The sequence below is a fragment of the Onychostruthus taczanowskii genome, unplaced genomic scaffold (assembly GCF_017590055.1).
Source record: "Onychostruthus taczanowskii isolate IOZ18803 unplaced genomic scaffold, ASM1759005v1 scaffold91, whole genome shotgun sequence".
Taxonomy (NCBI): Eukaryota; Metazoa; Chordata; class Aves; order Passeriformes; family Passeridae; genus Onychostruthus; species Onychostruthus taczanowskii.
The window spans coordinates 2,083,213-2,109,204 of NW_024507105.1; the positions used below are offsets into that span (position 1 = coordinate 2,083,213).

Sequence of the window (25,992 nt, forward strand, 5' to 3'; positions counted from 1 at the left end):
GGGGCAGAGCACATGCTGCTACAAACCCCTCCAAGCCCACAGGTGCCCAGGCCTGCAGGAGGCTCCAGAGCCTCCAGGGAGGGGGAGCAGAGAGTCCCAGTCTGAGCTCCTTCTGGCTCTGGAGACCTTGGAACACGAGCAGGTGGCCCAGCAGCAGCAGATCCCTCCTGTCCACACCAGGAGTCCCTTTCCCTGCTGCTGTCAGAGTCAGGTCCCCAGGAGCAGCAGCGTGGCACCACTGAGCCTTGTCCTGGCTCATCATAAATCACTTGGGGTTTTCAGAGCCCTTTTGCCAAAGCTCAGTGCATTTGTTTGCTGTGCCATCTGATTTTCACAATGTAGGGTGTTTTTTTTTTTTCCTCTCTATAAATAATTACAGGCGCTCTAATGGATCTGAAGCTTTACTGTACCTTGGCTGTCAGGAGCCAGATGATGATGGTATAGCCTTCTCCAAGGAGCTGAGGCAGGGCTGGGGCTTCTCCACACCTTTTTCATTTACTTTAAGCCTTTCAGCCTCATCCTGATGTGGGAATGTGGCCCCTGTTGACAGAGTAACTAAATAATCTTTTGTCTCATTTTTATTTGAACTACAAATTAGAAATTCAAGATGTAAAATTTGAGAAGAAACAACTTAATCCTGCCTCCAGCACAATACAGGGAAGGGACTGTACTCCCCTTCCAGGCATGGGGATCAGGAAATGCAGAGAGGAGGCCTCTTAGCTGACCCACATCTCCCAGAATTCCAGCACTGGGGAGCGTGGATGCATTTCTTCCCCTCCATGTGAATCTGGCTTCCCTCTTCCAAGGGCAGCCCTTCATCCCCGAGACATTGTTTGTGCCAAGACCACGGTCACCCTCAAACATTTTGGGTTGCTGCAGATATCTCCAAAGCTGAAGACAAAACTGTAAGCAAAGAGAAGGTCATCTCCAGCTGCAGCACCCTGAAGTGCCATGGGACAGAGCAGCAGAGGGCACGGCACATCCAGCCCCTCCATCACCCTGTAGCTGCTCACAAAATTTCTCCCCACCCCATTCTCAGCCCTGCACAGCAATTTTGTGCACTTGAAGAAGCAGAAATGAGCCCCTGAGGAAACAGGATTGGGTGCTGCCAGGATGGAGGGGACGGGCACTGCCAGGAAGGAATGGGCACTGCCAGGAAGGAACGGGCACTGTCAGGGCAACGCTTCCTCCTTCTTCATGTTTTGGAGCTCAGCAGCTCTGCTTTCAGCAAACAGGCAGTTTTACAATCAGACCAATGTTCTCCATCCTTTGGCAGCTCTGACATGCCCCCACGCAGGGAGGTGCTGGCACTGCCCAGGGACACTGCTGGCACCTCTCCAGTGAGACAGGTGATGGGCAGGGGTGACAAATTGTCCCAGACATGATGCTGCTGAAACATTGCCAATCCCAAATGTGGAACCACAGGAGCCCAGGGAAGGGGGATCCCTCCTGCAGCACCCACTGGGGTCCCACAGCAGCGGCTGGCTGCAGTGCCCAGCTCTCAGAGCCATCCCCTGGCAGGGCCAGCACAGGCAGAACTCAGGTTTCTGGGTACAGCACGCCATGGGAGACAGGTGGGCAGAGGAAAGGCCGTGCTCAGGGGTCAAGCCAGCCAAGGAAGGTGGGTATGGGGTGATCAGGCCCAGCAGCACTTTCCAGGAAGGCTCTCTGTCTCCTGAGCCGTGCCAAGCTGCTCCTGCAGCTGCCGTGGCCATTCAGCAGCTGTTGAGCTGTAATTGCTCATTGAGTCATAATTTATTTTTTTTTCCCAGTGAAAGCAGCACTGTCAGGGAATTAAAATCTTTTCAAAAGCCCATAAAGATTTCATAAACGTTTCAGAGCCAGATCGGGGGGGGTTAGCACCTTCACAGCCAGGATCCAGGGAAGGCAATGAGGAGAGCAGCAGTGGAACACTTGACAGCTGTAACTGGTTCAAGGAACAACAGCACTGGGCAGCAGCAGCCCACGGGGAGCTGAGTGAGGCTGCGCTGGCCCTGCCTTCAGCCTGCACAGGGCAGGACCTGTCCCCAGCCCACAGCCTGGGTGCAGGGGCCCAGCTGAGCTCCAGGTGGTTCAGCTCACCTTGACTGCCACGACGTGCTGCTGCCATGGCTTGTGGGATGCTGGGATGTGACACCACAGCAGCTCCAGACTCCAGGAGAGCAAAAGGTGAACGGGGGGAGTGCAGCTGCCCCAGCCCCAGCGTCTTGGCTCTCACTTGATTCTCATCAGCTCAATTAGCAGTGACCCAGCTCTGGCCAGAGGGGACATTCAACCCCACAGCCGGTGTGGGTGAGGGCACTGACCCCACAAACACCTGTGCTTGAAGCCAGAGGAGCCTGAGGTGCCTCAAAAGGAAAGGTTTGCCCTCTGGAGAAGCTGTTGTAAACATGGAATGAGGTTTTCCACTGCTGCAGCCCTTCCCACATGAGCAGGTGTTGGCAGGTGACGGAGGAGCCGCGTTCCCAAAGCAGCCCCTGCACCCGCCTGGGCACCTGCTATTTTTAGTGTGAGCTGCCTTTGAAGGTCTCTGTGAGCTCTGTAAAATATCTGGGCCAGGCACATGCAGATTCCACAGCACCACTCTGCCACAACATGCTTCTCAAGGAAGGAATTGGGGATGCTGGAGGAACACAGCGGGGACCCACGTGCCTTGAGGGATTTCAGGGGGAGGAGATGAGTGCCCACAACCTGACAGAGCTGGACACTGGTTTGCACCCCAGGATGTGCACAGCCACATCAGCAGGGCAATGTTAACCCTAAACCTAATACTAAATCTAACACTCACCCTAATGCCAGCCCTAACCCTAAACCTAACTCTAAATCTAACCCTAACCCTAAACCTCACCCTAACCCTAACCCTAACTCTAACCCTAACCCTAAACCTAATCCTAAACCTAAACCTAACTCTAAATCTAACCCTAAACCTCACCCTAAGCCTTACATTCACCCATACCCTAACCCTAACCCTAACCCTAACCCTAATGCTCACCCTAAACCTAACTCTAAATCTAATCCTAACCCTAACCCTAATCCTAATGCTAACCCTAAACCTAACCCTAAATCTAATCCTAACACTAAATCTAATCCTAAACCTCATCCTAAACCTTACCCTCAACCTAACCCTAACCCTAACTCTAACTCTAAACCTAATCCTAACCCTAAACCTAATTCTAAATCTAACCCTGAACCTCACTCTAACCCTTACACTCACCATAACCCTAACCCTAATGCTAACCCTAACCCTAATCCTCACCCTAACACTAATCCTAACCCTAAACCTTACTCTAACCCTAACCCTAACCCCAACCCTAACCCTAATCCTCACCCTAACCCAACCCCACCCATGGGCACCACAGGCAGGGCACCCCCATTCTCTAAGGGGGGTGCAGAAACAAGAGCACAAACGGGTCAGAGCTGAGCTGAGCACCCATCTGGGCACCCATGGGTGCAGGAACTCCCCCACAGCTGCAGGAGTGAAAGGGGCACCCCCAGCCCTGCTCCTGGAGCCTGCTGCCCCAGCACCTCTCACCAGCAGCACTTGGAGAGGCACCTGAGCAATAATTCACTGCTGGGGAGAGGCTGCTGTTATTTTATGGCCGTTGTTATTTCCTTCCTATTGTATTAAAATACAGGTCCCAGCCTGTATTTTAATTAAAATCTACAGAAGGCCGATAACTGCTCCCTCTGCATAATTGCAGGGAGTAAATTTTATTATATAGGAAAGTGGTTTTAATTTTTAATGGACTTATTTTTAAGGAAGAGCAACACTTTGGATGGATCTGTGAGCCCCAGTAAGATTATCAAAGGTGAGAAGAGGAACAAAGATGGGTTCATTACCTGTTCCCCATAAAACTGTTATTTTAGGGGAGTTTTGTGCTTCCTCCTAATGAGAGATGAATTGCACCAGCTTCATTTGCTGTAGGAGGAAAATTAAAATGAAACTGATAAGAGCCCAGCCTCTAGCTCCTGACTTACCTCCCAATTATAAATGAAAGCTCACAGGCATTCCAGAGATGGGGCTTGATGTCTACATTAATTATAAATAAATTATCTACACTTAATGTTTAAATGAAATTTCAGATAAAGCTTTATATTTAGAAGAGTGTTGCATCAGTGCATAAATATTTATGCAAGGAGTCTGGGTGAACTGCGTCTGCCTCAGCGTGACGTGGCAGCAGAGCTGGAGCAGGGAGCCTTGCGTGGGCCTTGGGAAGTGGCACTGAGCCCACCAGGAGGGGAGCAGGACAACCCTAAACCTGACCCTCCACTGGGGTTTGGAGAGGGGAGGCGATGGGGCACTCTGGGCACGTGCCAGTTGTCAGAGCAGCAGCCCACAGCCAGGGAGGTGACAATGACAACCCTCCATGCTCTCATCTTCCTCCACCCTCCAGACCTTGTGGCCATGTCCCACAGGACCCCTGAGGCACGTGGTGCCAGCGCTGGGGTGAGCCTTTAATGCAGCCAGAGTGGAGGAGGAGAAATCTGAGGGGCACAGCTGAAAGCCGTGTAGAAAAACAGTAAGGGAGGACAAAAAAAATTGGTGGAAATTGTTCATCCCCAGTCACTTGTGAAGGAGTCCAGATGAGGCCCAGGCAGGATCCTGCATCCTGAGGTGGGATATCAACCCTGGGCACACAGAGAGCTGCCTGTGCCCACACTCCTGCCCAGCCCTGGGATGTGCTTCATGCCATGAAAATCTGGGATGCAGCAGCTTTCCAGGGCCATGAATGCATTTGTCTTGTTTCTTTCTGATGCCTGAGACAGAGCACCCCTGTCAGGAAGAACATCCCTGTCAGGGAGAACCTCCTGGCCAGGGCAGAGCATCCCAGCCAAGGAGAACACCCCAAGGGAGATGTTCCATTTGCCAAGGAGAATATCCCAGCCAGGAAGAACATCCCAGCCAGGAGCACATCCTTGCCAGGTGCACTCATGACCCACCAGCGAGGGCTGAGCAGGCAGAGCCGGGCGCAGTTGGCCCAGGAATTTTAGCAGGGTCACCTTTGGTATCGCAGCACTGCACAGTCCTTGCTCTGCAATGGGAGCAGTATCTCATTTCTTCCTCAATTAGCTCCTGATTATCAGTGTCCCAGGGCCCCTTTCCAGTCTCTGTTTAATGCACCATTAATAATTCATTTCTCAGATAGCAGGAACGCAGCGCGAGGTTGGGGCTTTGTGACTAATAAGTACCAGAGCAACTCTCATCTCCAAGGGACAAATGAAGGCAACAAAAATAAAGTGGAAGAATCAAAGATAATATGTTTTGTGGCCTTTAATCAAATGCTGCACAACGGGTTTGATTACTCAGGTGAAGAACACACAACCACGCTGGGCCTCGCCAGCATCGTCCCCATCCCACTGCCTTCCCTGGCACAGAGGGAAATTGGGGCACCTCGAGTTCAAACTAGGGCTGCCCTCCTGCCAGGGTTAGAGGTTTAGGTACAAACTAGAGCTTTCCTCAAGCTGGAAAATCCCAGGAGCAGATTTCCCGCTGCCCAGCAGAGCCGGCGCGGTCGCTGAGGAGCTGCACGCACGCTGGCAGCTGCACATTAAGTGTGACGGGTTTCTGACAGATCCAATTATAAAGCCAAGCCTCAGCAGAATTGCAGCCCTAAGATTTAGTGCATGAAATTCTGTTTGGGAGTTTTCAGATATTGCAGTTTGTGCCAGGGGGTCTCTGCAGGCCCCAGACTGTGCCAGCACCTGCCAGCTGTGCCTGGGTTTTACCCCACTGTGCTGCATCCCCTCCCTGCCACATCCTGCCAACTCCCAGCCCAAATAGTCACCTAAAAATGGCAAGAAGGAGAGTGGCCACCCCAAGCAGCGCTGAGGAAGGGGGGAGTGCAGCCCCCCTGCTTTTGTGCCCCACAGGGACGTGCCCTGGCCCAGGGACTGCCCCTGCCCCTGCAGGGCTCACACACGGGCTATGGGCTGTAAATCACTTGACTCCAGGAGCTGAGGATCTGCCCAGGCCTTTCCACACAGCCCTAGCATGGTATTTTTAGCCCTTTCCTAGAAAAACAAGGTGGGCATGTGTGATGGTCTTGTTCTCAGCTGACCAGGGACTTGGCTGCCCTGGGAATGTTCCTCAGAGGAAAGCAGCCAAGAAACCTCCAGGGACCAAAAGATCTGGGCCAGTGAGGACACAGGGATGTGAGTCCAGCTGCTCCCACAGCGCTTTGGTCCGAAGAGAAGTCAAGTCTCTTTGCCAGGCACGGGGCTGTTGTGCTCCAGCCAGCGCTGCACAAGCTTGTTCCATCAAAACCCTGGGATCAGAGGGTTTGTTTACTTTTTCTAAGTGGCTGAAGCACAGGGTTGTGCCCCAGTGCTGACAGGGGGCCCTGGGATCACAGGTGGGCACGAAGCCTGGGGTGAAAGCTGGCAGCCTGCAGCGCTGCTGCCATCAGATCAGAGCAGCATCACCATCCCTGGCTCGGGAACCCAAGAGCTGTTGGGAAAACAGATTTGCCTTTACATCTGCGAGGCTGTTCCATCCTCTGCCATCCACAGCTGAGCCCAGCTGGCAGGAGCAGCCACAAGGACGGTGCCAGGGGGCTCGGTGACTGTGGGGGGCTGGAGTCTCCCCAGTCCTGGCTTTTGTACCCTCCTGGGGACGCCCAGTGAAGGGCTGCAACCTTTCCCAAGCTGGGATGGCTCCTTTGCACTGGCACCTCCTGGCTGGGCTGGTGGGATCCACACCGGGCACAGTGGGTACCTGAGTGCCAAGCAGCAGGGGCACCTCCCTGACTCCCCTGGGATGGGCAACCCCTGGTTTTGCCACCCCCAGCCCGGTGCCCTGGGGACATGCCTCGGCTGGCATCGCACAGCACACGCCAGGGAGCTGTTTGAACCTAAGCAGAATAAACCTACACTGATTATGTTTCCTGCCTCCCGGTCGGGGCGCGAGGGAAATTGTTTGATGCTAATCCCCTTGTTTAATCCAGCAGCATCCTGACATGCGAACAGGCAGGATTAACTCCGCCGGGACTCGGGGGACGCGCGGGGCTGCAGCGGGATGGGGACGCACGCTTCGCAGGCTCCCATGCAGAAACAACACGGGGAGAGGGCTTCTGCTTTTTGGGATAGAATTCCTCCACCACAAGGACTTTTCTGCAGGAATTTCCTCTAGTACAGAGAGGGGAACTCCAGCTGTCCCAGCAAAGCCATCTCCGGGTCTGTGCTCCCAGGCTCTGGAAGAGATATTGTGCAAGAGACAGATTTTCGGATGTGCCTGGGAAGCAAAATTCAGTCGCCATCCCCCTCACCCAGGATGCCCCCGACTCCTGCTGCTCATCCTGCTGCTGCCTGAGCCAGGAACACGAAGCAGGACGGAGCCACCCGCAGGGCAGGACCCCCAGCCCCGGGCATCTCCCTGATAAAGGTGCCTGGTGGGTCCTGCTTCGGCTGCTCTGCGCCCTCCTTGCCGCAGACCTGCCCCGGATTTCAAATTTCCATTTGCCTGACTTTATCTTTCAGACCCAGTTCTCATTATTCCTCTCTGTGCCAAGTTAAAGAGCCCTTAAATACCCAGTAGTTTTCTCCCCAGGACGACACTCGCAGGCTGTAATCAAGTCACATCTCAGGCTCCTTCCCGAGAACTCGGGCAGGCTGAGCTGCACAGTCCCACCAAACTCCACCCTGGGGAAAGGGCTGACCTGAGGCGCTGCCAGGTGGAGGAGCCAGAGGTTTTCCAGCGGTGCCTTGAGAGGGGAATCAGAGCTTTCATCTCCGGGTCTGATGTGCCCCCAGACTCTGGAAGAGATATTGTGCAAGAGACAGATTTTCGGATGTGCCTGGGAAGCAAAATTCAGTCGCCATCCCCCTCACCCAGGATGCCCCCGACTCCTGCTGCTCATCCTGCTGCTGCCTGAGCCAGGAACACGAAGCAGGACGGAGCCACCCGCAGGGCAGGACCCCCAGCCCCGGGCATCTCCCTGATAAAGGTGCCTGGTGGGTCCTGCTTCGGCTGCTCTGCGCCCTCCTTGCCGCAGACCTGCCCCGGATTTCAAATTTCCATTTGCCTGACTTTATCTTTCAGGCCCAGTTCTCATTATTCCTCTCTGTGCCAAGTTAAAGAGCCCTTAAATACCCAGTAGTTTTCTCCCCAGGACGACACTCGCAGGCTGTAATCAAGTCACATCTCAGGCTCCTTCCCGAGAACTCGGGCAGGCTGAGCTGCACAGTCCCACCAAACTCCACCCTGGGGAAAGGGCTGACCTGAGGCGCTGCCAGGTGGAGGAGCCAGAGGTTTTCCAGCGGTGCCTTGAGAGGGGAATCAGAGCTTTCTGATGCACTGATGACAAATGAAATGAGCTGTGAAAAATAAATTGCTGCGTTGCCCTGACTCTGTGAGCACACCCGGGGGGTGCTGGGGCAGGAGGGCACAGGCACTCCTGGGGCTGTGCCCATCCTGGCAGCCCGTGGGCAAACAATCCCAATCTCCCAAGCTCCTTCAGGGTGCTTCTGCCAGCAGAACTTGCTGCAGCAGCTGTTTGCTGCGGGGCTAATGGTGCCCATCTCTGCTTACAGGCAGCGAGTCGTGATGGCTGCAACTTAAGTGGAGCTGAGATAAGCAAAGGTGCTTCCAGGCACAGACTTTTTTCCAGCCTGGGGATTTGGCCACGGGCTGTGAAGGATGCCAGTCCTGAAGGATGCTGGCTCAGGAGGATGCAAGCCCTGAAGGACACCGAGCAAGGTCACAGCTCCCATCGCTGCAGCTTGGCTGCTCCCTGCTGCCAGGCCCAAGGTGACTGAGCCCCTGGGAAGGAGAAATCAGATGCAGCTGATGTTAAAGCAGGGATGCAGAGGGGAAAATAAGCAGAGGATGGATACAAACCCACTTGCAAAACCCACAGAGACTCACTGTGCTGTCCTGGCCCTGTATCCCATAAAGTCGGCTGCACCCCCTCAAAAAGGGGCAAGTTTTACAGAAATTCTGGTTTGGGCTGTCCCAAAAGGACAGACAGATCTGCCAGGGTTGGTGAGAGGTTGTACCACCCAGTGCTGTGGGCACCCACTGGGCTAACTCACAACCTGAATTCTCCAAGCACAAATCAGGGCAATTTGAGCTGAGCAAATCGCTCTGGAGTCCCTGCGGGAGGGATCCTGCCTAGGGAGCGGGAGGAGAGGCCATCCCAGCCCACAAGGAGCTACAAATAACTCAAACGGCCTCATTACCCAGTTTCTGATGCACAGGAGTTTGGTTTCCCCGGGGCCATGTCCACCTGAGAGCGGGCTCTGTGTGCCTGACACTGCGGGAGCCTCTGGTCCCCTGCACATGTCCTTGTCCTTCTGCAGCATCCCCGGGACCTGCTGAGCATCCGCATTGCTCGCTAGCACGGGGCGTCCCCGGGCCAGCAGCAACACGTGTGCCAGGATCCCGCGGGGAAGGGACACGCGTGGAGCCGCAGGTGTGAGCACTGCAGCCCCTGGACTCGCCGGAGCATCCCCCCGTCCCCCACCATCACCTCCCGGTTCCCAGAACATCCCCCGCTTCCACGGGCATCCCCTGGTACTCGCCGGATCATCTCCCGGTTCCCTGGGCATCCTCTAGTTCTCCGGGCATCCCCTGGTTCCCCGGGCATCCTCCGGTCCCCCCGAATCGCGGGCATCTCCCGGTTCCCCGAACATCCCCCGGCTCCCCGAACATCCCCTGGCTCCCCGAGCATCCCCCGGATCGTTTCCCGGCTCCCCGGGCATCCCCCGGTCCCCCGGATCGTTTCCCGGTTCCCCGGGTATCCCCCAGCCCGGCCCGGGGCTCCCTCTAGCGGCCGGCGGCGGGGCAGCACGGGCGGCCCGGGGCTGCACACCCGGTGCCGAATCCCCCGGTACCGAATGCCCCGGTATCGAATCCCTCGGTACCGAATCCCCCGGCACCCGATCCCGTGGTACCGAATTCCCCGGTACCCGATCCTGTGCTACCCAATCCCTCGGTACCGAATCCCCCCTCCCACAACCGGCCCGGTCCTGCGCCCGAGCCCCGTCCCGGCTCCTGCCGCAAGCCCCGCGGCTCCCCCGCAGCTCGGATGCAAAGCTTCCCAGGGAGCTCCCAGGTGACACGGAGGGGACGCCCGGAGCCCCCCGGGACCCCTGGGCTGCCCCAGAGGGGTTTCGGCTCGTTCTGCGCCTCGGGAAGGTTCGGTCTTGGGTGGGTGGGTGAGACGGGTCGCTCAGGCACTGTCTGTGGGTGGGGTAGGGCCGGGGCAGCCTCACAGGCTTCACTGTCCCCTGGGGACCCCTGTTCTTCTGGCACAGGGCACAGTGGGTTCTGGCTCTGGGGCACTGTCCCCCCTCGAAGCCTCCTGTACCCAACCAGCCCTTGCCACGAGTGATGCAGCCACCCTGCCCGTTCAGTCTAGCGTGTGTGTTTTAATGGAGACACTTCAAGTTCATAAATCAGAGTGGAGAAGCACTGGGCTGTGTCCTGGACCCACAGAAAGGGATGGTTCTCCTGGCAGGGTTGTGGAGGAGAAGGCAGCAGCATGGGGAGCAAGGAAGGGTTTGGGTGGTTTTCAATCCCAGCATCTCATCCTTCCTACATGGGTGCAGCAAAGCTCCTTCAGCAGCCATGGGATCCAGCTTGGGATGGGCTGCTGGGGCTCAGACCAGTGAGGAAGAGAGGAGTGAGCCATGGCTTTCTGTCCAAGGGTCGAGGAAGCCTCCCCTTTTCATGCAGCACCCTGAAAATACCCTGTGAATACTCTTCTGAACACAGCCCGTGCTAGAAGGACAGGCTGTAGGTGGCAGAGCAGTACTCCAGGTAGTCAAACGCCTTGATGGGGAATGTCACAGCACCCCATTTCTTGTACCTCCTCTTCTCTGCTGGTGTCTCCACCACAAAGTTTTTGATGCAGAGGATAGGCAGCTTCACCTGCCGGTACAGCATCTCCATCCCCCAGTCCTGTGTGACAGGGAGGGGACAGTTACCCGAGGCACACACAGCGTCCCCAGGCTGCAGGGCCACAGGCATGGGACAGTTCAGAGTGAGAAAGGGATGATTGGAGACCCAAGGCATATCCCAAGGCATGTCCCTCCTTTGGAGACAGCCTGTGCCCGTGTCCTGCAGCACACACATGACACAGGCGTGTGCAGCCGTGAGCTGGGGCACAAGGCACAGCCCTTCCTGTCCCTCCAGCTCTGACTGGGCTGCAGACACAGGGGAATTGTGGCGCTCACCTGGCTGCAGTCTTTGCAGGAAATGCGGCAGCCGGGCTCCCAGTCCTTGAAAGTCCTCGGGAACTGTATTTTCCCAGAGGAAACTCTGTAATACGACCTGGAAGGAAGGGGCCACCAGACAGTAAGGATGATGGTGCAGGGACACAAGCAGGTGCTCCCACAGTCAAACAAAGCTCCTGCAATCCCCCTGTACCGAGGTCCCTGACAAAGAGCTGTCAGCAGGCTGGTGGTACCCTTACCCATCTGCCTGCCCATGAGCCTCCTACCCGAATTTGGGGTTGATGTTGACGTGGTGCATGCCCTCCACCGTGCGGATGTCGCTGCCCTGGCACACGGCCCTGTTGCAGTTGATGCAGTACAGGCGAACGGCGGCCGGGTCGTGCAGCTGCCGCCGCTCGCTGATCCTGGCCTCCTTCATCAGCCAGCTGGCCACGGCCACCTGCTGCAGCTCCTGGATCTGGGGGGTGTGGTGGTGCATTTTAGTTAAATGGCAGGCCCCAAAATGTACGGTTTATTCCAAGCCTGTGGTCCTGCCCTGAAGTCGCATGTATCTGTAACCCCATTGGCCCAAATCTTATTCTGCTCCCACTTTGAATCTCCCTCTTAAGCTGTGCAAGGCAGACCAGTTGCCCTCTTGGCCCTTCTCCCCCTAGGCTCTCCCTCTCTCCCCCTCCCTCCCCCTTCCCCCTTCCCCCTCCGTAACCATGCTGCTCCCAGGGCTTGGACCCCCAATAAACCCTCATCTAATCAGCACCCTCAGGAGCCGTGTGGAGTCTCCTTGCCTGCCTGCTGCTACCAGCGAACAAACAGCCCCCCCAAATGACCCCCAACAGGTGGGGACAGGGGTCAGCACAGGACAGATGGCAGACACAGCAAGATCCATGGCTACCGAGGGATGCATCAAGCACAGAGAGGGACAGGCAGGGCACATGCTGGTCCAGACCCCTCACACTACCCCATCCCAGGATCTGGTGTTTCCCTGAGACACAGCAGGCAGCAAGAGCTGCCTGGCCCTGCCAGTGCCCCCAGCAGCACCCAGTACCCACCTTTTGGAAGTACTCCTGCTCAGGCATGGCTTGCACAGCCTGAATCGCGCTCTTCATGAGCTCCACCAGGTCTTCATTGAGCAGCTCTCGGGTCACCTCCCTGGTGTTGGCTTTGGCAAGGACAGAGTAGACACTGTTCTCAGCACGGGCACGGCCCCGGGCCTGCAGGGCAAGGTCAACAGTTGCAGTCAACTTGCAGTCAACTGCAAGGTCAAATGTTGGCTGTGTCCCTCAACAGAAGAGGGACACAGCCAACTCTTCTGTGCTACCCTGTGAGGACAGAGCCACCTCCACCCTCCCCTGCGCCTTGCCAAGGAGATGTTCTGCCAGGGGCTGGGCTCATCCCCAAGGAGCTGCCTGCAGGGAATGCAAGAGCCCCCATGTCCCACCCCCGTGACTTTGGGGGATCCTGGCAGGGCCAGAGGGAGCCTGGGCAGCACCTGCATCATGGCAATCTCGTTGGTCATCAGCCCATAGCGGACAACGATGTTGCACTCGGGGATGTCCAGGCCCTCCTCGGCCACACTGGTGGAGAAGAGCAGGTTGAGGGATCCCTGACGGAACTGCTTGATCACATCCTGCTGCTCATTCTGGGTAGACAGAGGGGTGATGTTTCAGCAGCTGTGTAGGGCTCTGAGACCCCCAAAATGTGCAAAGTGGGGCGGGTGCAGTTCCTGCCCACCCTGCACTCACCTGTGTCATGTGCCTGGTCTGGTTGCTGTAGCCGGCGCCGGTGAGGACGGCAGCCCTGATGTGCTGCCCACGGAGCGTGGCCATGGTCTGCAGCCAGCTGAGCAGGCTGTGGGCACTCTGCCTCGTCTTGGTGAAGACGATGCCACGAGAAGTGCCCAGGGGCTGAAAGTGCTCACGCAGGATCCCCTCCAGCTTGGCCAGCCTGGGGTTCTCATAGCGGTGATCCCCAGCAAGCGCCTGCAGTCTTGCCCTGTTCTCTGCACAGGTGAGCGGGGTGTCAGGGACACTCCCTGCACCCCAAATGCAGCCAGCATCACCCCCCTCCAAGCCCCTCTGTTACCCTCAAACGTGGCAGTGAGGAACTGCTCAGTGGGGTCCTTCATATCCCTCTCGGTGCTGTAGAACTGCTCGAGGCACTGGAAGGCGTCGACCATCCTCACGGTGTCGTTGATCAGCAAGGCGTCGTTGTACTTGCGCAGGTGCAGGGCGCACACCCGCGTCTTGCGACAAAACATCTCTGCAGCTGGCAGGGCAGGGGACACGGCAGTCACAGCCTGGCCCCGCGGCTCAGCCCTGCCACACCCAGCCTGCCACACCCTCACCTGTCTTCTCCAGCTCCACAATGCGCTGCTCGTAAATCTGCGTGCCGAAGTCCCGCGGGAAATCCGGCTTCTCCATGAACTGCTGGATCTGCACCATCACCTTCTTCAGCTGCTCACCAAAGGGGTCCTGGGAGCAGAGAGGGGCTCAGGACCCAGGAATTGTGGCTTGCATGGTGGGACGCAGATAGTTGCAGGATTTCCCAGCACCAAAGCTCTGGGTCAACTGATTTTTCACACTGGCCTGAGCAAAGCAGATGAAGGCCCCTCACCAGCAGGGCCTGGGGGTCTCATCTTCCACCCAGCGAGCACCCCATGGCTCTGAGCAGCCATCCCTCACCTGCACTCTCTCCTGGCACAGGTCATACTGCTTCTTGGGTTGGGGGACGTGGCTCTGCAGGTGCTGCAACTCGTCCTGCACTGATGTGATCTTCTCAGTGTCCAGGTTGGCACAGATCTGAGAGGAAAAGACCCTGCTTCCACCCTGAGCCCAGCTGCCAGGACAATGCAGTTTGGGGATGACTCCTCCAAGCTGCCCAGCGCCCACACATCTGGGCATCAATCCCCATCCCGAGGAGCACCCTGCTGAACCCCAGGGGAAGCTGTGCTGAAACAGGACAGGGGGCACAAGACATACCTGCAGGATGTGTTCCAGAGCTCCCTCAAAGGATGTTGCCCCTCCAGTGCCAGGGGATGCCGTCAGCCCCAGGACCTGTGGCAGGTCCTGCTCCCCACTGAGCTTGCGCTGGAGGTATCTCAGCATGATCTTGTTGTAGACGGCGTCCTTGTGCGTGTGGTGGCACTCATCTATCACCAGCAGCGAGAAATCTGCTCCAGGCCAGGGAGGGGAGCGGGGTGAGATGGTTGCTCAGCTGGGGGCTCAGCCTCAGCAGTAGATGCAGCCTGGTGCCCACCTGTCAGCTCCACGTGCAAGTCCTCCTCCGTGCTGACCAGGGCGTTCTGCAGAATCTGCGCCGTGCAGATGACAACGTCGCTCTTCTTCACCAGGTCGGCAAAGAAGGTTTTGTGGCTGGTGTCCCCACTGATGGACGTCACCCTGAAGGTGTCCTGCAGCGCGTGGAACTCCTTCTCGGTGTGCTGATCCACCAGGTGCACCTGCGCCCACAGGACCGCACTCAGCACCGGCCAGCACCACCAGCGGTGTCCCCGCGGTCCCGGGGCAGGGCGGCACCTTGTTGACAAGCACGGCCACCTTGGCGCCCCGCCGGCTCTCCAGGTGTCGCCGGCAGACGTGGACGGCCACACGGGTCTTGCCGGCGCCCGTGGGCAGCCACACGATGCTGTTGCGGCCGCGCAGGGCCGGGGCCGCCGCCTCCCGCTGGTACCCCCGGAGCTCCATTCCCCGCCGCTCCGCGTCCCGGAGCCGCCGCAGTCGGGAAACGAAACTGGAGGCGGCGCCGAGAGCGGCGGGCGGGGCACGGCGGAGGCCCGGCAAGGGGGGGCCACGCCGGCCGCGCTGGGGCAAACCGAGCCGAGCCGAGCCGAGCCGAGCCGAGCCGAGCCGAGCCGCCCGCCGGGATCCCCCGGGAGCCCCGGCTCCGAACTGGAACCGAAACCAAAACTGAGTGGAGCTCCCATAGAACCTCCCCGCACCCAGATCGCCCCTGCACCTCCGCCTGTCAACACCCTACACCCCAACCAAGCTCTGCACCCCAATTCTGCCCAGTGCACCCCGGCCCAGCCACGGGGATCTTCACTCTCCCCATCCCGAGCTGTTCCTGTTCCCGTCCCCAGCACCATCCAGAATATCCCAGGTTGTCCCCCCCACCTACCACGCTGGGGTGCGCCCCAAGGAGGGATCTAGGGCTGCACAAGGACATTTATTAAAAAAACAAACAAACAAACAAACAAATCAATGAAAACACCAGTCAAGTGGAATGGGGGAGTGGGGGGCAGGGAAAGGGGTGGGGGGCACAAGGAGGAGAGAGCAAGGTGGAGACAAGCAGAGGTGGCTGCCAGCCAGAGCACAGCAGGGAGCAGAGGCCAGCACAGCACCGGGCAGCCACCCTCCCTGGCACTCAGAGGGGCAGGACTGGGGCTGGCAGCCCCCCACTCCCCAGCTGGCAGCAAGGGCAGGCAGGGAGGATGTACAGGCAGGGAAGCAGACCTGCCCTGGCGGAGGGAAGAGCTGACAGAGGCAGCAGGAGCTGGGTGTGCAGGGCAGAGCCCCCTGCCCAGCAGGACCCTGGCCCAGGAGCAGCACCGCTGCGGGCAGCGCGGGGCTGACCCCGCCGTACATTCAGTGTGAGGGGCAGGGGCTGCCTGTAGGTGGACGGAGCAGAAACCAAAGCACTTGTGTGCCCCTGCCCTGTCACAGGGAGTCAGGGCAGAAGGCACGATCCCAGGTAAGGGGGATGCACAGGGATCAGGGGGCTCCCCCTCCCCAGGCAGAGGCAGGAGCTCAGTGCTGTCCCTACCCTGGGCAGATCCTGATGAGGCAGCTCCAATTCCCTAGGAGAGGCAGCCAGAGCACCTCAAGCATAAAACCACCACTCCCCCAACCCCTGTGGCTTCCCAAGAAGGAAAGCCCAGCTCCCCAGGCTGCTCAGCAGCACCAATCCCTCCAGCAGCTCCTACCAACAGAAAGAGTGGGGCTGGATCCCACAGGAGCCCTGTCCCTGCCATGGGAGGACCGGTGGCCACAGCAGATCCAGGCCAGCCCTCACTACTTGTCGATGAGCCCCCCCTCCTTGAGCTTGAAGTAGAAGAACTTCTCGAGGGTGTTGGCACACTTGCAGTAGTCGCTGTCGGGCGGGTTGTACTCGCGGCAGTTGGTGATGATGCGCTGCAGGTCGGCGATGAACAGCTTCTTGGTGACGTAGTAGCGGTTCTTCAGCCGCTCCGTCATGGTCTTCAGGTCTGCACGTGGGACAGGTCAGGACCCCTCCCCAGGTTTCTGCACGCCCCAGCCACTGACGTGGATACCAGCCATGTCTCAGCTCACCCCTCTCTCACTCTGGACCATCCCGAGGCTCCCACCGCCCCAAGCATGAGTCCCCAGCACAGAGCCCAGGATTAATGTGGGGTCCTCAGCCCCCTCTTCTGCAATCCTGTCCTGGGGGGCTGGACACAGCAACCTACCAATAGGGAAGCGGATGATCTCATAGTAGTCTGGTGCCTCTGACTTCTTCACTGGCTCCATGAAGGGCCACGCACTGGGGTGGGTCTGGGGAGAAGTGGGGGGCAGTTGGAGCAATGAACACACAACCCTTGTCTGCTCCAGCACCCAGAAGTGCTGCTCCCCCCACACCTGGGTCACCCCAGCAGTCCCCAGGGGCAAAGCCCTGTACAGCCCATCCCAAGGAAGGAAGCTCTAAGGGCTGTCAGGTGGACAGGCAGCCCAGAGTGAGGGTCCTTTCCTGCCCACACCTTGATCTGGGCCAGGAGGTTCTTCAGCATGTTGTAGAGCTGGTCTGGGTCCTTCAGCTCCTTCCTGCAGGACAAAGGCAGTGCCCATCAGCCTCTCTCCACTCCAGGGCCAGCAAAACACCAAGACTGAGGCACAGCCCGAGCTGAGCCCCCAGCCCTGCTGCTGCAGATCTACCCCCACCCCCATGCAGCACTCACCCCTTCTCCTTCCCCAGTGGTTTCCATCCTGTTTCTCCTGGAAGACAAGTGTCAGTGTCACCATGTCTGCGCTGCAGCCATGGGGAGGGAGGACAGAGCCCTCCTGCCAGACCCCCTCCCAGGACTCACGGATGCCAGGCACGCTCTCGATGGGGATCTGCCGCACCCCCTCCTTGAAGCAGGTCAGGCCCGGGTAGACTTTGCGGATCTGCGCCTGTTTCCTCTCGATCAGCTTCTTGATGATCTGCAGGGAATGAGGGTTGGAAAGGTGCAGAGGAGTGGGGGGCTGCAGGATGCTCCAGGGAGCCACACACTGTGATGTGGGACCCCACAAACCCACCGTGCAGGACCAGAGACAACCCAAGCTAATGTCAATGTCACCAGTGCTCCCTCACTGCCCTGCAAGTCTGCTCTCATGGCCAGCAGAGTCCCACACCTCTCCTCTGCTTTTGGGGATGGCTGCAGTCACCCACCCTTGTGCCCACCCCTGGGCCATACCTCCTTCTGCTTCTTGATGATGTGTGAAAGCTCGGTGTAGGGGATGCGGGGGTTCAGCTCACACTCCATCAGGGTCGCCCCCTCGTAGTCCTTGATGTATCCCAGGTAGCGGCTCTTGGGGACCTTGATGTCCTTGGAAAAGCCCTAGGAGAGAGGGGCAGGTGGGAGAGGGTAGGTGGGAGGAGGCAGGTGTGCAGCAGAGCTGGGAGCAGCTCCCAGGGAAAGGAGCCCACCTGCTTTTTGAAGTAGCCAATGGCGTACTCGTCTGCATAGGTGAGGAAGTAGAGGATGTTGTGCTTGATGTGGTACTCCTTCAGGTGGTTCATCAGGTGTGTCCCATAGCCCTTGGGGAAGCACCATGAGACAAGGACCCCCCCAGGCAGCCCCATCTGGGATAAACAACCCCCTCCCACCCACAGAAAGGGCAGCTGGAAGATGACCTGGAGCAACTACCGCAGCTTGGGGCTGGCCAGTGCTGAGCAAGTTTGGCTGCCCAAGGGGCTACACCAGCTACAGAGAGACCATCCTGCCCACGCCAGGATGCGTGTGCCCACCTGCCTGCTCTCACCTTCACTTGCTCATTGGAGGTGACAGCACAGAAGACAATCTCCGTGAAGCCTTGGGTAGGGAACATGCGGAAGCAGATGCCCCCAATCACTCGTCCATCCTTGATCAGTGCCAGGGTCTTGTGCTTCCTGCGGGCAGCACGGCCGAGGGTGAGGGGAGCCCCCCACACCGGCCCCCATGCACCCCCCAGCCACGCACGGGTCAAAGACGAGGCGAGTGATGTACTCCTTGGGCATGCGGGGCAGCTGGTGAGAGAAGACATTCTGCAGCCCCACCAGCCACATCAGGATCTTCTTGTTGGATTTCTGGGAGAGCGAGTTGCCGATGACGTGGAACTCGATGATGCCGCGGCGCTCCTCCAGCCGCGCCGTCTCGTCCCGCGCCGCGTTGGCCGACAGCAGGCTGGTCTGGGGGCACGGGGGGGGTCACTGACCCTGCACACCCTCTCTGGGGGAGCCCACTCCACCCTGGCATGCTGGGGAAGCAGCTCTGTGGGACGTGGAGAGTGCCACAGGCATGCCCCAGCAGCCGCAGGGCATACCTCGGGGCCCAGCATGGCAGCAGGGTCTGTGATGGTCAGCATGACCTCGTTCACCAGTTCCATGGGGATGTCTCCCATGACACGGATCCGCTTGGCATCCTCCAGCGTCAGGCTCTCAGGGAGCTTCCTCTTCTCTCCTGGCATGGGAGCAGAGCGGCACATCCAATGCTGGGAGGGACCACGGACAGTTCCAGCTTTCTGGCGTGGGCTCATGGGACCTTACCTGGCAGGGGCTCTGGGGTGCTGGTGTCCAGGCTGGTGGCCGAGCTGCTGCTGCTGAGCTTCTTGCTGAAGAGAGGAGTGGTGGGCACGGCAACGGTGCTGACTGCAGCTGCAACAGACCCATGGTGCCCACGACTGAAAATGCCTCATCACACCACAGCAACCCAGCCACAGCCACTGCTCTGCCACACCCTGGCCCTTTATCCCTCAGCCCCCAAACAGGGGGAGCTGATTCCTGAAATACCTGGGCGAGACACCAGCTGGGTACCCTCTGCAGCTGGCACTGTGAAATCAGCCTCCCAGATCGGAGAGTTCTCACCGTAGATCTCCTCCTCCAGCATGGAGAGGAACCTGGAAGGGAGTGGCACATCAGCACACAAGCACCCCAAAGGAGGAGCGCCCTCAGTGCTCCAGCAGCCATCTCCACACTGGGCACCTACTTGGGGAAGTGGGTGAGGATCAGTGTCCGCTTCTCCGGCACCAGCTTGTCCTTCTCCACCCGGAACTTCTCCAGCAGCTGCCGGCGGGTCACCGTGAAGATGGACTTGAGGAGGCTGCGCCCGAAGACGTGGGTGGTCTCATAGCGGGGCAGGCTGTCACAGCTCTGTGGCACATGGCAGTAGCACAGCCACCTGTGGGACAGGAAGGGGCTCTGGAGACAGGGCTGGAACCAGAGACCCCAGAGCAACCATATCCCTCCTGGGACAGTGCTGCTGGGAGCAGGCTGGATGAAAGGCACAGCTGACATTCAGAAGCTTTGGCCCCAGTGGGTGCTTGTGGTGGCTGGCTCAGTGGCCCCCTGCTCTCCTCACCTGGTGTAGTTGACCTTGTAGGTGGCCACATCGTCATTCTGGGAGCGCTGACGGAACTGGGACGGTGTCTCCAGCTTCCAGTAGTTGAGGCACAGCAGGAACATCTTGGAGAGCTCATACATGGTCTGGCGCTCCTTGGGCGGCAAGTGGCTGAACTTGTACTGCACGAAATTCAGGACTCCCTGGGGAGAGGATGGGAGGGTGCCAGGGGCTGCTCTGGGCTCTTCCATGCTGCCTCCCAGAGAGTGAGGGGACCTTGCAAGAGCAGCAGAACACAGGACAAGTCATCAGGGCAGTGTTGAGAGCAGCCTGACAGCAGCCTCACCTGCTCAATGTTTGGTTTCTCAAAGGGAGGGCTCCCCAGGGACCCCTCGACCACAGGCTGGCTCATCTGCAGGATGCACTTCCGCAGCAGCTGCAAAGACACCAACAGAGACGATCAAAAGAGTCCCAGGAACTGGATGCTCCAGGAATGGTGGAGGTGGCCGAATGCTGCCGTGGGGCTGCTTCAATTTCTGCAGCCAGGAAGGCACTGGTGCTACCCTTGGAGCACAAACATTCATCCCCTAGAACTGCCCCCCTAGGGAATTCAGGGCCAGGAGAGCAGTGACTCCAGAAGAGGGTCAGCATTCCAGGTCTCTGGGCTGTGGGATGGTTCACAGCCCCAGCTTCAGCACCAGCTCCAACAGAGCACAAACAGTGGGACAGCAGCCCCACAATGACAGAAGCTCTGCACAAGTCCCCCCATGAGTGGGGCAGTGAGACACATACAGCTCCAGACGCACCTTGAACAGGTAGAAATACACCTGCTTGGTGTCCGTGTCCTCCTCCTTGTGCACTGACATGAAGAGGTTCTCCACATCCACCACCATGCCCAGCAGACGGTTGATCTCCTCCTCTGAGACGTTCTCCAGGTGGGACACGTGGTCCGCTGTGCCAGAGAGAAATCCACAGTGAGACCAGGGGACCAGCACTGCAGTGACACTGAGTGAGGGATCAGCACCACAGTGACACTGAGGGACCAGAACCACAGTGACCCTGAGGGACCAGCACTGCAGTGACACTGAGGGACCAGAACCACAGTGACACTGAGTGGGGGATCAGCACCACAGTGAGAACAAGAGATCAGAACCACAGTGACACTGAAGGAGGGATCAGCACCATAGTGACTGAGGGATCAGCAGCACAGTGACCCTGAGGGACCAGCACTGCAGTGACACTGAGGGACCAGAACCACAGTGACACTGAGTGAGGGTGCAGTACCAGTGAGGACAAGGGAGCAGCACCACAGTGACACTGAGGGAGGGATCAGCACCACAGTGAGACCAGGAGATCAGCAGCACAGTGACACTGAGCGGTCAGCACCACAGTGAGAACAAGGGATCAGCACCACAGTGACACTGAGTGAGGGATCAGCAGCACAGTGACACTGAGGGAGGGAGCAGCACCACGGTGACACTGAGGAAGGGAGCAGCAGCCCTCGCCCTGCCCAGGGGGTGCCACAGGAGTTACCCAGTGCATGGCCACAGCTCCGGCACGGCTCGCTCAGGTTGGTCACTGGCTGCTGCAGGTCCATCCGAGGGGCTGTGGGCGGGTTGGGGTTCTTCCAGCCATTGCACTTGCAGGCATCGTTGGCCTGGGAAGAGGGACAGCAGTGGTCGTTGCAGTAGCTGCCACCTTCTGTGGCCAAAGGATTTCCCTGGCTCCCACCTACCCCTCTTCACCCAGCCCAGCTTTTCTCAGCCCCCACCCTGCATCACCTACCCCCCCAGCACTGCTCCGTGCAGCCCCAGGACCCTGCAGCCCCTGCCCACTGACATCTCTGCACCTCCCTCGGGTAACTCAGCATCCTCTTCCTGCCCCCCTGCCTGCACCCAGCCCAGCACCCCCATCCTGCACATCCCAATCCTGCATCCTTTGTCCATGTATTCCTTGCTCTCACCCTCCTGCATCCCTAAATTCCCCTAATACACCCATAAACGTCCTTGCAGCCCCCTCCTGCATCCGCTACCCCGGTCAGCATCCTCATCCTGCATCCCCCTCATGTCAGCATCCTCATCCTGCATCCCCACCCAGGTGAGCATCCTCATCCTGCATCCCCACCCATGCACAGCACTGAACTCCCACTCCGGTATCGCCTGCACCCCCAGCCATGCCCGTCCTTGCCTCCCCCATTCACGCACAGCCTCGAACCCCCCCTCCCGCCCTCCGTGCCCTCCCGGTCCCGCTGTCCCTCACCTTGCAAGCCGAGAACACCCCCAGCTTCTCCAGCTTCTTCCCGCGGGGGAACCCTCGCACCTGCGCCTTGCGCTGGCTCGCCCGCTGCTGCTGGCTCAGCCCGGGCCGTGCCGGGTCGCTGGACCCCGCTCCTCCAGCCGTCACCCCGCTCGCCCCCGCCGTCCCCGTTGTTGCCGTGCCCGGGCCCGGCGGGGGCCGCCCGGGCTGCGCGGCCTCCGGCTCCGCCATGCCGGGCCCGGCGTGCGCCCCGCGCTCACTGCGCCTGCGCGCCGGGAATGCCGGGAGCTGTAGTCCGCGGCGGCGGGAGAGGCGGGGCCGCTGCTCCCGGGACGGCGCTCCCGGGGCCGGTTCGCGTCACCCGCTGTCCCAAACGGGAGCAGAGCTCCCACTCGGCACTGCGGGTGGCGTGTACCGTCCAGAGAGGACCGAGGTCCGGTCATGACGACGCACGGCGACAGCCCCTCACGGGGCGATGGCGAGCCGTCGGTACCCGGAGTAACCCTCGCACCCCTCCGGTAACCGGTACCGCTCCGCATTCCGCTGACTCCCGCAAATATGGAGCATGGCCACGCCCTCTTCTCCAAATGCGGTGTGTGACCCGCCCTCCGCCTTCTCGCACCGGCACGGGGTGCGGCCGGCGGGGAGCGTGGCCGCGCCTCCCGACCGGTACCGACGGGCGGCTCCGCCCGCCTGGCCATTTACGAGAGACCGCGCCCCCGCTCACCGCGGGGGAAGCGGATTAGCGCCGGGCTGGTGCGCGGAGTGCGGGCACCGCCTGGAAGGTGCCAGAGCTGGCGGGGTGGCACCGCACGCGAGTGTTCCAGCACCATCCCGAAGATGGGAGTCGCTTGTCCGAAGGCTGCCCAGGGGATCCTCAGTGCTGCACATAGCCTGGAGCCCCCCGCCCATCCTCCTCTGCCAGGGCAGAGCTGGGGAGAGGTGCCAGGGACATGCCCGGTGCCAGCACAGCCCCGCTCCCCACCCTGCAGAAGCATTGCAAAGCACAGGGCTGGGCAAGACCAGAAACACCGAAACCACACAAATAAAAGTTAGGAATATTTATTACATATCAAAAAAGCCACGTTTTGGGCAGACACCCCGCCCCGGGCCATCGCGCGGTCCCGCTCTGCGGCCAGCAGCTGCCCCCCTCTGTCGCCAGGCTCAGCCTGGTCCCCGTTGCTCCTCTTCACGCCTTGGCCCGCTCGGCTCCCTCCTCAGTGCTGCCAGCAGGCTGTGCCACCGCCGGCCCCATCTGGATGGGCACATTCCTCTCGGGAGCGGCCGGCAGTGCCAGCTTGGGGGCCTCGATGCGGAGCTGCCCATCCTTGGACAGGGAGCAGGTCAGCGCTTCGGCGTCCACCTCCTCGGGCACGTCCCACTCCCGCTTCAGCACCTCGTACTTGTAGGAGAAGGAGCCCTTCTCGTCCGTGCTCTGCGTCTCCTTCTGCCCCACCAGCACCACCTTCCTGCCCACCACCTTCACCGACAGCTCCTCGGGCGCAAAGTCCTTCACGTCCTGGCAGACGGAGAAGCCGTCCCCAGAGCCCTGGGTCAGGGCTGCGCTGGTGCTGGGGGCGATGCCGAGCCGCCCGGGGCTGCTCCCGCCGCTCAGGTACTGCTCCACGCTGCTCATGAACTCCCGAGCCCTCTCCATCTCCAGCCGCATCTCCCGCTCCAGCTCGGCGAACAGGGTGCCTGGATGTGGCCAGAGGGTGCGGACGGGTCCCAGCCACGGGAACAGCGAGCTGGACATGGGCGGCATGAAGTGCAGGCGGCAAAGCATCTCTGCTCCAAGGAGTGCTCCTGGCTGTGCTGCAGCTCTGGGCAGTGGCTGGAGCCGTGCTGGGCTGGGGCAGGGGAGCAGCGGATTTTATTCTCCCCTCCCCAGGGGTGTGTCCCTTCCAGAATGCTCTCTCCCCCCACGCAGTCTCCTGGAGCCATTGCCTATTTTTGAGAGGCTGATTATCCACCAGCCAAAATAGCAGCGCCTGTTTCTGGGGACAGCTCACATGCCACAAATAGGGAGCCGCAGTCAGTGCCGGGAGCTCAGGTTTCTGCAGAGCCATCGTGATGCAGCAGGGCCCATGGGGCCATGGCCGGGGGGCTACAGAGCCCTTCCCTGACCCCCCTGCTCAGGGCTCGGTGGAGGCAGGCTCCACTGTGCCAGGAGCTCATCACTCCTGCCAGTGCAGCAACTAGTCCCACCTCTAAAGCACATGTCCCATGTCATCTGCTGTCAGGCACTTCTTTCACTTTCTGGGACCCCTCTCCCTGTTGGCCACCCCCATCCTGTCCTGATCCCTCAGCACCCCACTGCACATCCCACCTGGGTGTGGGGCCACAAACTGACTCCTGGTCTCACCTGAGGGGACCTACCTGGGCACAGATGGGGGAAATGGAACACAGCGGAGGGAGGGGGAAGGCAGGGAGGAGACAAGCCCAGACTCACTCCACGCCTGGGAAACGCAAAGGGCACAGATTTTTGGCAAGGGTGGCTCAGGCATCCCGCTCGGAGGCTGAGGTGATGCTGCTAATTATAAGCCAGGAGAGCAAAGCCGTAAGAGTCAGGGCGAAGGTATGCCGGGCACGACGTCAGCCGTGCCTCTCCTCACGGGTGAGTAACAAGAATGAGCTGGAACGGGCTGGAAAGAGCTGAGCTTTTCTCCCGAGGGTGACGTAATGTGCGGGACAAGGCCACGCCTCCAGGGAACGGGTTTAAAAACCTCCGGACGGCAGCAGCCGGGCAGAACGCTTCCAGCCCACTGGAAAGGGGACAGAAGCAGCAGCAGCAGCCACAGCAGCAGCGATGCTTTGCCGGATGCACCTCGCACCATTCGCCTCCAGCTCCCTGGCCAGCCGGCTGGGCACAGTGAGGACCCTCTGGCCGCACGCAGAGACCATCTTCACCGAGCTGCAGCAGGAGATGGAGAAAGCTCGGGAGTTCATGAGCAGCTTCGAGCAGCTCCTGAGCAACCACGGAGCCATGGCCATGGAGCACAGCCCGAGCACCAGCATGACCCTGACCCAGGGCTCTGGGGACGGCTTCTCCGTCTGCCAGGACGTGAAGAACTTCACTCCCGAGGAGCTGTCGGTGAAGGTGGTGGGCAGGAAGGTGGTGCTGGTGGGGCAGAAGGAGACGCAGAATGTCGATGAGAAGGGCTCCTTCTCCTACAAGTACGAGGTGCTGAAGCGGGAGTGGGACGTGCCCGAGGAGGTGGACGCCGAAGCGCTGACCTGCTCCCTGTCCAAGGATGGGCAGCTCCGCATCGAGGCCCCCAAGCTGGCACTGCCGGCTGCTCCTGAGAGGAGTGTGCCCATCCAGGTCAGCTCTGCTGCCCCACAGACCGGACCAGCTGCTCAGGATGGAGCCACCAACAAAGCCCAGGTGTGAGAGGATGGGACCCGATGGCCACGGCAGGACCGGAGCAGACAGGAGCAAGTCTCGGGTTTAAGCCCAGACAAGCTTCATCAGCAATGATGTCAATTTTTTCACTAGACTGGAATGATTTTGTATCCAATAAAAATCCTTTTGCATTGAATCTTCTTTTGTGTTCTCTGGGTGTTGGCTGATGGGGAGGCTGCGCCCTGCTCTTGGTGCCAGAGGAATGGGACGCACAGAAAGGGAAGGACCTCTCTTGCTTGTCAGGGCAGCACAAAATGGGGTCAGACAGCAGACTCAGAGGGCTCTGTGATGGAGGGGATCTGGGAGCACTGTGCTGCTAAGGGAGGGAGGCAGGCAGGAAAGACAATCCCACTCACCTGTACAGGAGCAGCAGGGGTGCCCTCACCCTTTCCCCTCACACTGCTGCCAGCATCACCTCCAGCTCCACAGCCTCAGCCAATACCCATCCCCAAACAATAGGGAAAGAACCACACCAGGCTGCCTGGCTGGGTGTGGTGTGAGGCTGTTGTAGCCACACTTTCCCCTTCCCAGCTTGGCAAGGGGCTGTTGGAGTCCACCCTGAGCTGCCAGCAGCAGGGAGGGAAAAGCCCAACCCCGGGCGCAGTGCGTA

At 59.5% G+C, this 25,992-nt stretch overlaps 4 protein-coding genes across 16 annotated transcripts; 1 reads left to right on the plus strand and 3 right to left on the minus strand.

The window, feature by feature from the left end:
* Positions 1–484: 484 nt before the first annotated feature.
* DHX58 (DExH-box helicase 58) lies at positions 485–16,213 on the minus strand. 12 transcript variants are annotated; one of them, XR_005954248.1, is made up of 16 exons: positions 16,112–16,213; positions 14,706–15,077; positions 14,428–14,629; positions 14,151–14,341; positions 13,854–13,970; positions 13,517–13,643; positions 13,255–13,437; positions 12,915–13,171; positions 12,662–12,811; positions 12,222–12,383; positions 11,442–11,632; positions 11,176–11,272; positions 10,809–10,900; positions 8,218–8,262; positions 6,871–7,190; positions 3,870–3,919 (listed from the first exon to the last, which is right to left on the minus strand). XR_005954248.1 is itself a non-coding variant. In XM_041426310.1 (15 exons), the coding sequence occupies exons 1-15, from the start codon at positions 16,157–16,159 to the stop codon at positions 6,923–6,925; spliced, it is 2,502 nt and encodes an 833-aa protein (XP_041282244.1). In that variant the 5' UTR covers positions 16,160–16,213; the 3' UTR covers positions 5,274–6,922. The 12 variants fall into 12 exon arrangements, 3 of the variants coding, with proteins under 3 accessions (XP_041282244.1, XP_041282245.1, XP_041282247.1); XR_005954253.1 differs by lacking the exon at positions 3,870–3,919 and adding an exon at positions 8,528–8,758 and having other exon boundaries at positions 7,149–7,190; positions 8,218–8,313; positions 9,178–10,900; XM_041426310.1 differs by lacking the exon at positions 3,870–3,919 and having other exon boundaries at positions 5,274–7,190.
* Positions 12,205–25,518, plus strand: LOC121347588 (heat shock protein 30C-like). Its single transcript, XM_041426325.1, has 2 exons — positions 12,205–12,213; positions 24,757–25,518. The coding sequence occupies exon 2, from the start codon at positions 24,786–24,788 to the stop codon at positions 25,368–25,370; it is 585 nt and encodes a 194-aa protein (XP_041282259.1). The 5' UTR covers positions 12,205–12,213; positions 24,757–24,785; the 3' UTR covers positions 25,371–25,518.
* Positions 15,342–22,358, minus strand: KAT2A (lysine acetyltransferase 2A). Of its 2 annotated transcripts, XM_041426314.1 has the most exons (18): positions 21,980–22,358; positions 21,254–21,377; positions 20,527–20,672; positions 20,067–20,156; positions 19,742–19,923; positions 19,370–19,561; positions 19,174–19,280; positions 18,931–19,038; positions 18,708–18,844; positions 18,365–18,573; positions 18,168–18,294; positions 17,833–17,943; positions 17,600–17,743; positions 17,231–17,345; positions 17,102–17,138; positions 16,904–16,967; positions 16,616–16,700; positions 15,342–16,393 (listed from the first exon to the last, which is right to left on the minus strand). In XM_041426314.1, the coding sequence occupies exons 1-18, from the start codon at positions 22,205–22,207 to the stop codon at positions 16,200–16,202; spliced, it is 2,400 nt and encodes a 799-aa protein (XP_041282248.1). In that variant the 5' UTR covers positions 22,208–22,358; the 3' UTR covers positions 15,342–16,199. The 2 variants fall into 2 exon arrangements, with proteins under 2 accessions (XP_041282248.1, XP_041282249.1); XM_041426315.1 differs by lacking the exon at positions 17,833–17,943.
* LOC121347586 (heat shock protein beta-11-like) lies at positions 23,023–23,826 on the minus strand. The gene has a single exon (XM_041426322.1). It carries the CDS (start codon positions 23,760–23,762, stop codon positions 23,166–23,168), a length of 597 nt encoding a protein of 198 aa, XP_041282256.1. The 5' UTR covers positions 23,763–23,826; the 3' UTR covers positions 23,023–23,165.
* Positions 25,519–25,992: the final 474 nt, after the last annotated feature.